The 10,908-nt window shown below is 31.8% G+C and overlaps 2 protein-coding genes across 3 annotated transcripts; one reads left to right on the top strand and one right to left on the bottom strand.

Annotated features, from left to right (window-relative positions):
• Window positions 1-19: 19 nt before the first annotated feature.
• Window positions 20-4,880, top strand: LOC108477149 (zinc finger CCCH domain-containing protein 67-like). Of its 2 annotated transcripts, XM_053030919.1 has the most exons (6): window positions 20-640; window positions 1,132-1,185; window positions 1,696-1,815; window positions 1,966-2,241; window positions 3,380-3,652; window positions 4,381-4,880. In XM_053030919.1, exons 1-6 carry the CDS (start codon window positions 230-232, stop codon window positions 4,582-4,584), a joined length of 1,338 nt encoding a protein of 445 aa, XP_052886879.1. In that variant the 5' UTR covers window positions 20-229; the 3' UTR covers window positions 4,585-4,880. The 2 variants fall into 2 exon arrangements, with proteins under 2 accessions (XP_052886879.1, XP_052886880.1); XM_053030920.1 differs by lacking the exon at window positions 1,132-1,185.
• A 501-nt stretch (window positions 4,881-5,381) lies between these two features.
• On the bottom strand, window positions 5,382-7,299 carry LOC108478694 (adenine/guanine permease AZG2-like). Its single transcript, XM_017781167.2, has one exon. The coding sequence runs from the start codon at window positions 7,205-7,207 to the stop codon at window positions 5,573-5,575; it is 1,635 nt and encodes a 544-aa protein (XP_017636656.1). The 5' UTR covers window positions 7,208-7,299; the 3' UTR covers window positions 5,382-5,572.
• Window positions 7,300-10,908: the final 3,609 nt, after the last annotated feature.

A 10,908-nucleotide genomic window follows, 5' to 3' on the forward strand; every position in this document is an offset into this window, starting at 1 on the left:
GCTTTTTTTGGTTTAAGCCTTATTGAATTATTATTTCTATATTATGGATTCTTTTCTCTTAACCTTTTAGCGGCCTTTTCGTCATGTTCAGACACACACTTTAGCACTTGCATGCCATTTCCCAATAACAAAGTCTCTATCCCTTTTAGTTTATTCTTTATTTTTTCTGTCCATTTTTTTTTTTGCAAATTTTAGGGTTTTTTTTTTTTTTTTGAAATGTTGATTTACGATGTCACAATCTGAAGAAACCACTCACACCGATTCCGCCCTTCTGAGTTTAGGGCTTAACTCGACCGATCCGACTCCGATTCCCCTCGACGACTCACCGTCTGATCTCAATCACTCGGTTAAGGAAACGGACCACCACGAAAACAATCTCGAACAGCAGCTGAATAACCTCGATTTGAAGGAAGAGGAGGAGGAGGACAAAGTTGACGTAGAGACACAAAACGACGTTGAAGAGGAGGAGGAGGACATAATCGAGAATGAGAATGATGATGATGTGAAGAAGGATGAAGAAAGGAGGACGAATTATCCGGTGAGACCGGAAGCAGAGGATTGCGCTTATTATATGAAAACCGGACTTTGCAAATTTGGATTCAATTGCAAGTTCAATCACCCTGTTCGAAGGAAGAACCAGGTCTTTTTTCTCACTTCATTGTTAGTCTGTTTCATTTTATGCTGAAAATGCTCTCTCTTTAGCTGAACAGAAACTGTCTTTTTGCTTGATTGATTTTTTTTCCAGTTGTTTGTTTATGCTGTGAGCCTGTGAGTGTTGAAGTTTCATTTGTTTCAGTTGTTAATTCTTGTGCCTTGAGGAAAATGTAACCATTTCTACTTCTGTCAGCTTGTGAGCGCAAAAACTGTCTTTTCGTCTTTTCTCTCTGACGTAGCTCTTGATCAATTACCAGCTGATATATAATTTAGTATTGGGATATGTTATTCAAACAAAGGAATTTTTGATTTTTTGGCCTTGTGCTTCACATAGGTACCCGACCCTATCCCTTAACAATTAGTGATTTTGGTTGTTTTATTGTTTTGTGGTTGACTTGTTTGATACATACCTATTATCCATTTTATTCTGACTTTTTTTTTTTCATTCTGGGTGTTTTGGAATTATGTTGTCTGAAGGCTGTTAAGGAAAAGGATGAATCAACAGAGAAAACAAACCAACAAGAATGCAAGGTCAATCTTCATAATTTATGTTTGCAAAATGTGCTCTTTACGATCGTAACTGCTATCACGTTGATGAGTGTTACTAATTTGATTTTCAACTGTTTTTTACGTTCGGTTTTGTTTTGGATCAGTTTGAGTATTTGAACACACATGACAAGTTTATTTTTGAGATTAAGTTCTTTGCTTCCTGAGGATGAAATTCTTTTGAATTTATGCTGCTTCTTTTCAGGAAATTTTATGACTGAATTTGTGTATATTTTTTCATTCTTTCAATGAAGCCGCCTATTATATAGCATTGTCATTGCATTTCAAGTGCCTAATGTTAATATCTTTAATCACTGGTTCTAATAAATCTTGTTTTTAGACTGGTTTACTTTGGCCCATAACATATTTGTTCCTGCTTGTTCAGTTGCTTCTGAAGTTCATATTTTTCTATTTTAATCTATGTGTATATAAGAAAAGTGCACAGTTTGATAGTAACATTTCTGTAGTTTTTCAATTTTGCTCGAGATTTTGCAGTACTACCTAAGAACTAGTGGGTGTAAGTTTGGGAAGGCTTGCAGATACAACCACTCAAAACAAAATTCTTCAGTGAGTCCTATCTTAGAGCTTAACTTTCTGGGGCTGCCCATCCGAAAGGTGTTAATTCTGTCTTTACACTATCAGTGGAACTTTAGCAAATTCCATAATTGCATTTGTCCTACAATTCTTCAAATCTTATGAGATATATATTTAGTGATTAATTGGAGTAATCATTTTGGAAATTTGAATTTTTTTAATTCATCACAGGGAGAGAAAGAGTGCCCCTATTACATGCGTAATGGGTCCTGCAAGTATGGAGCCAACTGCAGGTTTAATCATCCTGATCCTAAACTTGCTGGAGCTTGTGAACCACCTTCAGGATATGGTAATGGTGGATCTGTTTCATTGCAAGCTGCGTCACAAGTGAATATGGCATCCTGGTCAGCACCAATGACTTTAAATGATAGTGCTGCCTATTTTCCAATTATGTTTTCACCAACTCAAGGTGTTCCACCTCCAAATCCAGAATGGAATGGGTATCAGGTACTACCATGGCTCTTATGTTGTTTTAAGTTTCTGTTCATATAGTCTATAGCATGTATTAAATTTATATTAGCATACTATAGTTGCTAATATGTTAGCATTGCAATGGTCCTTACCTTCCTCTCGAAATGCACACCTGATTTTAAAATGTTCTCCTAGATTCTTGTATTCATACCTTGAAGTATCCAGTGTGTATCACCATATTGATAACTCTGAATTGTGTAAAAATGCTTCTGCACCTTCAATATATTAATTGCATGAATGAAATGGATAATCTGGTTTAGGATGTCATGATCCCATGCACTGATAATTAATAAATTTATTTTGCAATTCTTACTGGCAATAGCAAACAACCATATTCAGGTAATAAATGGAATACTTCAATTCTGAAGGTCAGATGGTTAAAACTAGTTCTAGAGGTGTCCTGAGGGCACTTTTTAAGATTACTAACTTGAATAATTTATTTTTCAATTTGCAACTCATGAAACTAACTGCCATTTTCTGCATTAATACAAAAGAATCAGTATAAATGGTATTTAAAACAAACTTAAAGAAGTGCATGTAAGGAACTTGTTAGCAAAAACCATATTATACTTGGCCGGCTTCAAGGTTTTTGTTGAAAATCCTACTTTCACTTTTCTCATCATGCAGTTTGGTCACTTTGTTATCTCAAGGTCTGAAATACTTGCAAATGTAAGCAGATTCATGTAGAGACAATGCACAGGATGTGGAAAAACATTCCATTTTCATGCTTATTCAACTGAAGAAAACTGTTATATTCACTCTTTGTCGTAGTCTAATATGTTGAGACTTGCACCAAAGTAGACTAAGTAGAACCTTGATGTTGGTTAAGTTACATGGATGATGGATTGTTTTATTTGGCTCTAAAATAGACTTGCACCAAAGTAGGCCAAGTAGAACCTTTGTCGAATGGGTATTTTTTGCTTGGTTGACTTTTTGACCTTTTGTTTATTTTACCACAACCTATTCTTAAAGAAGCCCATGCTTTACATTGCCTCGTAGGTCTGAAATTGGTTCTGCATATTATTTTCTTCTCCCAGAAATTAGATATGCTTAATGAAAACTTATAACCAATATGGTTCTGCATAATGAGTTGATTTTGTTGTGCCTTATCAAGACAACGCTATATCCCCCATTGGAAAGGGGTTTGCATCCAACTCCAGCGTATGTAATGAGCAACCCATCAACTGAAACCACTGCCTATACTCATCATCAGCCACAGATGGTGGTTGATGATTTCCCTGAACGGCCTGGCCAACCCGAGTGCAGTTACTTCCTCAAAACTGGGGACTGTAAGTTCAAATCTAATTGCAAATATCATCATCCAAAAAATCGTGTTCCAAAGCCGACTCCATGTGCTCTCAGCGACAAGGGCCTGCCATTGAGACCCGTAAGTTTTTTCTCTTTTAGATTGTGCTGCTTTTGAAATATATATAAACCAGGTAGATACTTTTAAAGTTTTCTTTGTATGTGGAAAATGAAAACATACGTAATTCACGTAACTACAAATGTTTCACAATTCCTGTTTCGTACCTAGATAGTGCAATTCCAACTCTCCGTATCTCCTCTTGTATTTTGAAACATGCTCCTTATTAGAAATCAACAAAAAATTGCATATTTTAGAAGTTGCAACTTGATTCATATAATCTAGGCAACGATTAAAACCAAATGTACCGTTAGGCTCCGAGATTAACCCTGATAACATACATTACTCTTTTAGCATTTAGTTCCTGCAAATAATTCATGTTTTTGGTGAAGACAATAAATTCGGTAAAAGTTCCATGGAAGTTCTTGTACTAAGAGTTGATTGCATTTTGTCTCCTTTACTCAAAAAAAGGAGTCAATTGGTTTTTTGTATTAAAATTTTTATCTATTTTTACCGTTAAAAATTGACATGGATGACGAAATAACCAGATGGTTACACGTGACGTGTCACATGTGCTTCATATTGGTATATAGGGATCAGTTTTTAATATTAGAAATAGATGAAATTTATTTAGTAGAGGAGACAACATGTAATTATACTAGGGCGTCCATGATACTTATACCCAATAAATTCTCATTTCTCATCGTGCTTAACGTTTAATGCTTTCTCGGTTTCATATTTTTGGAATCCAGGATCAAAGCATCTGCTCATACTATAGTCGATACGGCATTTGCAAATTTGGGCCAGCCTGTAAATTTGACCATTCAATACAAGCAACTCCTCCAACAGTGTCCGGACTAGATCAGCCTCGACCGTTCAGCCATTCCACCGCTACAGAACAAGCTGGAATTGCCAGAAGCAACCGTGCTGATACCGCAGTTCAGCAGTCTGTGTAAAACAAGGATTCTTCGATCAAAGGTCCATACCACTTAGATCTCTCACATTATTATCAAGGATTCTGAATTTTCCCTTTTTTTCAACCGGAAAAGTCGATTTGACCTCTTTCTTCGTGTTTCGGTAGCCATAAACTTTTCAGGGAATGTCATTATATATGAACACTATATACTTAAATGTATTGTTTTTGCTAGTGCTAGTGCTAGTGCTTGAAGCTGAAAATGAAATCCAGAAAAATGTAAATTATGGCAGATTTTTTACGTTATCTTAGGAACTAATGCAAGTGAAAGTTTGAACATCTTTTACTTCTAGGGCCGGGCCACAGCCGGGGCGGGTGGCGGTGCGGCTTATATATCTTTTATTTTTGAAATATCATAATATTTTAATGAGTTAATTGCACAAACGTCTTCAAACTATTGCCCTAATTTTGAATTGGTCCTAAAACTTCAAAACATTTTAATTATCTTCTCAAACTATTAATTTCATATCAATATGTAAAATGTTGTTGCATAAATTTTAAAATTAAAAACTAAAAATAAAGTAAAACTAAAAAAGAATGAATAATGGTTTTTGTAAAAGTTTAAAAATCTAAAACTAATATTTTTACCATATTAATTTTTCTTTAAAATTTTTATTTTAAATTATGTCACATAATATTTGAGATTTCATTTAATGGTTAAATTAACAATTTATAGTAACGGAATGATCTTAACAATATAACACCAATAATTTGATAATGTAATTAAAATATTTTTAAGTCTAAAGGCCAATTTAAAATGAAAATTATAGTTTAGAGATATTTGATGCAATTAAATTTAATTAGAATAATAAAATGGAGCTTCTTTTATATTAAAAGACACTCAAAAACTATGATATTACAACACAATTTTCCTGCAAAAACATAATAAATAAATAAAAAACAAACACATAATTTTTAACAAGAAAATTGCATCATACTAATCAAAAACTTGTTTTTTTTTCTCTACAAATTCAAATGATTTCAACCATTGATTCAACCCCATTGGACACTTGATTTTGTTCTTTGATCACCATTTTCCTCATCTTATTCACCCATTTGATAAACCCCAACATTAAATCATATAAACTAAGTGCAATATAAACCCCAATACCACCAATAATGCCATTAGCAATAGAATAAGTCAATGGCATAGTCGACATTGTAACAAAAGCAGGGACTGCTTCTTTAATATTCTCCCAATTTATATCTTTCACCACTTTCATCATCATCACACCAACAATCACTAATGAAGGTCCAATAGCCCATGGTGGTACACTTGTCAACAACGGCGTAAAAAACAACGATAAGAAGAAATAAAAGGCGATAACGACAGCAGTTAATCCTGTTCGACCCCCTTCTTTAATCCCGGCAGATGATTCAACGTAAGTAGCTACAGGTGAAACCCCTAACGCCGAACCGACGATAGTCGAACTAGCATCAACAATGTATGCTAAATATTCACCTTCAAAACTCCCTTTATCATCCAAAAACCCCCCAATTTCAGCCATGGTGTATAATGTACCAGTTGTAGCAAGCACATCAACATATAACAATGTGACTAAAGCAATCCATACTTCAGACCTATTGAAATGACTAAAACTTATAACCCCAAAAGTGGACTCTATTTTATGAAAATCCACTACTTTTTTGAAATAGTTATAATTTGTATCACCTAGTGGGGTTTTTGGGAAAATTGTAAACGAAGTCCCTCTAATCCATGAAACTAATGTGATAAATGAAATACCGTAAATCATACTTCCTTTAATCTCTTTCATTAAGCCATAACAAGTCATTAAAAACCCCACCATGGCTATCCAAAATGTGGGGCTTCTCATTTTGCCCCCTACACAAGTGTTTGAAATAGGGTCAATTTTAGCACAAGCTGAGATAGTGACCAATGTGGTTGGGTCAGGTCCTATAAGGCCAACCCCTTGGTGTATCTGTAACCCTACAAATGCAATAAACAAACCAATCCCTGCCCCACAAGCTAACCTAACCGGTATAGGCATGAGCCTAGCTATCTTGGCTCTAACCCCTAATGTTGATATGGCTAGAAAAGCACACCCTTCAATTAAAACCACTGCCAAGGCTGTTTGATATGATATAGACCCAGATCCATGGAACCCCACTAAGTTATAAGCCAAATAAGCATTAGGTCCCATACCAGGAGCTAACCCTAATGGCAAATTGGCTAACACTCCCATTGCAAATGACCCAATCATGGCTGATAAAATAGTGGCTACAACAAGATCACTCTTGGTTTTCGATACACAGTTATCGTACCCCAGATTAGGCTTCAACATACAATCCGGCGAAGCTGCCGTTTGGTTACCCGGAACCGTACAATCAGCCATCAAACAAGTGCCACCGGAATCAGCGATGATGGTGGCGTTGACCGTGATGATATAAGCCATTGTTAAGAAAGTTGCTGTGCCAGCTCTTAGTTCCCTTGTGAAACAAGTTTTCCTTGCTTCAAGCTTGAAGAACTTGCCAACTTTGCTCTTTGAAACTGCATCATTGACACTCATTTCTATTTTCTTCCATGAATTTGAGAGCTTTTTCAATGAAGCCCCAAACCCCATTTCTCCACACGTTTCACCTCCCATGTCTATGGTGGTTTTTAGATTTCTCTGAGTAATAATGTCAAATAATGGAAGGGAATCCTATTAGATTTTATAACCCATTTCAATCTCCTTACCTGGCTACTTTATATATAATATTATATATTTTATATATCAAAAGCTGCTATGTTAACTTATCCATCAGCGATATTAAATATAATGAGGAGGTCTATATTAGAGGTTCTATTACATTTTACTTATTCTATTTAAAAACCGATAAATTAATTTACGTATATTAGATTAAAAATAAATTAGTATTTTTATTAAAATTTTATTTATTTATGTTATTAAAAATTAGTGTAACTAACAAAATAACTAAATAGTGGCACGTGGTGTGCCACATGTATCTCATGCTAATATATAGAGACCAATTTTTAATAGTAGAAATAGATAAAAAATTTTAAGAGAATGACTAATTTGCTTGTTGATGTAACGTGTAATGACTAATTTGAGTAAAAAGAGCAAATAATTTGAATAGAAAGAACAAAATACAATCTAACTCTTAATACAATAACCTTCATAATACTTTTAGAGCATATTTCAGATGCGATATATTTATACTGCATGAATATTTCAGATCTAACCTATTAAAACAAACCAACAAAACTTACGTAACGTATGATTTTGCATTTAACAACCAAACTGATAAAACTATTTTATTTTAATACTTTTACGAAAAAAAAATTTAAAAGGTCAAAATGTGTTCCAAATCATTGTAGTTTTTGCATGTTTGAAATTTAGTCCATTTTACTTTTATTTCTAGGAATTTAGTTCCTTTATTTTTCAGATTTAAAATTTCAAGTTCAATTGTTTAAATCATTAAAAATATTATGTTAAAGTCGTTGGTATGATATTTTGAAATAATAAAAATATTCACTTGGTAGCCCTGTAAAAAAAAAAACATTGTAATGGATTTGAATTTGAATAATTTTAATTGCATTAATAATTGGATTTATATTTTAAATTTAAAAATAGAGGGACTAAATTTTTAAAAATAAAAATAAAAAGCTAAATTACAAATGTATGAAGAGTACGGAGACTTTAAAGCATCTTTTAACCAAATTTAAAACAATGATGAATGTATCATCCAACTTGGAGGGTATATGACAAAATCTCGAAACTAATTGCTAATAATCTAAGGGTAATCATAATAGTATTTTATTGATGAAGAAATGATGGCTAGGGTTTGGGTTTGAAATAAATTTGACTGACTGATTTGTCATTGTGGTCTGTGGTCCAATGGCCTATCAACAATTAAACAAATAATTTCCAGTCAATTTGTAATCTTTGAAAGCAACTTTTCTCCCTTCACAATTTAATTATATAATGGTTAAAATAAGTCCTTATACTATTGGTGAATTTAAAATTTAGTCTCTGTACTTTTAATTTTAGCAATTTGGTCCCTTTACTTTCATATTTCAAAATTCAAGTTCAACTGTTAACTTTTTTTATCTTTTTGTTAAATTCAGGTTAATTACAATACCTTTTTTTTAATTACATTACTGCTAAATGAATTTTCTTTTAATTTCAAAATGTCACACCAATAAATTTAACAAAAATTTAATAGTATTGACTGTTGCACCTAAATTTTGAAATTTAGATAGTAGAATGATTAAATTCTTGGAAATAAAAGTATAGGGACTAAATTCTGAATTTGTAAATAGCATAGTGACCTATGGCACAATTTATTTATTTATTTTTCAAAGTTAAGGCAGAAATTAATAACAAAAAAATCTTGACAAAATCTAGATTAGGAGTGAATGTTGGATAAGTTGTGTGTATCTATTTGGCTTCATTTATTTATTTTAATATTTCAAAATGATTTTTCAAATATAGATGTTAAATATAAATATTTTAAGAAATAAACCCTTAAATCTATTCAAATAAACTCTTTGACATTTAATTTGTATTCAACTAAACTCTCACTATAAAATAATGTTTCACTTTAAATAAATGATTATTTTATACAAATCAAAGAATAAGACTTTTTTAATACATTAAAAATCTAAACACTTGTTTTTTTAAAATCTAAATTTTCTTCATTTTTTGCTGTTATTCTTATACATATATTTTTTTGAACAATCTCATCATAAGTTTTAATTATATTTATTTTTTGACATAATGGGTAGAATTACCCATAGTCTCTTTCCAACCTATAAACAAGAGGATAATGCACTTCAGCACACTCAAACTCACGTTCTCTTACGTTAGCAACAATGTCCATATCAATCGAGTTAAGACTCAATTAACTTAATGGATATAAGTAAATACAATTGCTTGCAAATATTATAAGAATACATTATGTAATAAATAATTGCAACAAATTTATATACTGAAAAAATAAAAGACATATGATGTTAATTTAATTAAAAGAAATAAGAAAAACAGCCCTTGCTTACTAAAATTATATATTTAGTGTAGTAGCTCGAAAATTCCATAACTAAAATCTTTGAATGATCACTAAATTTAATTTTATAATCAAAACCAAATTTGTTATTTAATTGCGTGATCCTCCAGTCTTAATTTAATAAATTTTTTAACTTTAAATAAAAAAAATTCAAGTTGGTAATTATCAAATCGAATTCAAGCTATCAATCCGAGTCGAATTTGATCTTAGTAATATTTAGTTCGAATGGCTCGCGAGCCATATCAAACTTTTTCATTTTAATATATATTTTGAATATTTTATATTATCAAAATATGTTATAGCCTTTAACCTACATTATTAACTCTAAGCTTAATTATCAAGATGAACTCAAACTTAAATACGTAGGAGTTTAATGAAGCTTGAATATGGAAATTGATTAACAAGTTTAATCAAACTCAAGGTTATAAATAAATACTCGATCGAACTCAAACCGAATATTGAATTTCAATTTTCAAATCAAGCTCGACTCAGACTAATTATTATTAGGGTAAATTGCAAAAATAGTCACTCTTGTTTGTATCAGATTACATTTTAGTCATTTACGTTATTATTTTGTTATGAAGTGTCCACTCTATCGTTAAGCTTTGTTACCTCCCTAACGGCGGTCTTACGTGGTAGTTCAAATGGGTTTTAAATGCCAACTTGGATGTCTTACTTGGCAATCCAAATTAAATTTATTTAATTAAAAATATATTTTCATCCTAGCAATTGGACATCCAAGTTGACATTTAAAATCCATTTAGACTACCACGTAGGACTACCGTTAGGGAGGTAATGGAGTTTAACGGTAGAGTAACCACTTCGTAACAAAATGATAACGTAAGTGACTAAAATGTAATCTGAGACAAATAAAAGTGACTATTTTTATAGTTTACCCTTATTATTAATATTATTTGAAGCCCAAGGATTAAAGAAAAAAAAAAGGATTAGATCGAAAACTTTGATTTCTTTTTCTCGTTACTTGAAAAAGATTCCATCCTTAATAATTAATTAAGACAAAATACATAAAATAAAGCATTAAAATTACCAAAGTTACGCATGCTGCCTGGCTTGGGCTGGCTGCTACATTGTACCTATTCCAATTAATATATTTTGACTTTTTTATTTCTAAAATAATTTTTTATATAAATATACATAATTAAACTTAACTTACTTTATATCCATTTAAAAATAAAATTATACGTATCAAAAGATAATTAACCTGCACTCGAAAGAATTCAATAACTTATTTTATTACTTCAAATTTATTTAAGCTTTT

The sequence above is a fragment of the Gossypium arboreum genome, chromosome 7 (genome assembly GCF_025698485.1).
Source record: "Gossypium arboreum isolate Shixiya-1 chromosome 7, ASM2569848v2, whole genome shotgun sequence".
Lineage (NCBI taxonomy): Eukaryota > Viridiplantae > Streptophyta > Magnoliopsida > Malvales > Malvaceae > Gossypium > Gossypium arboreum.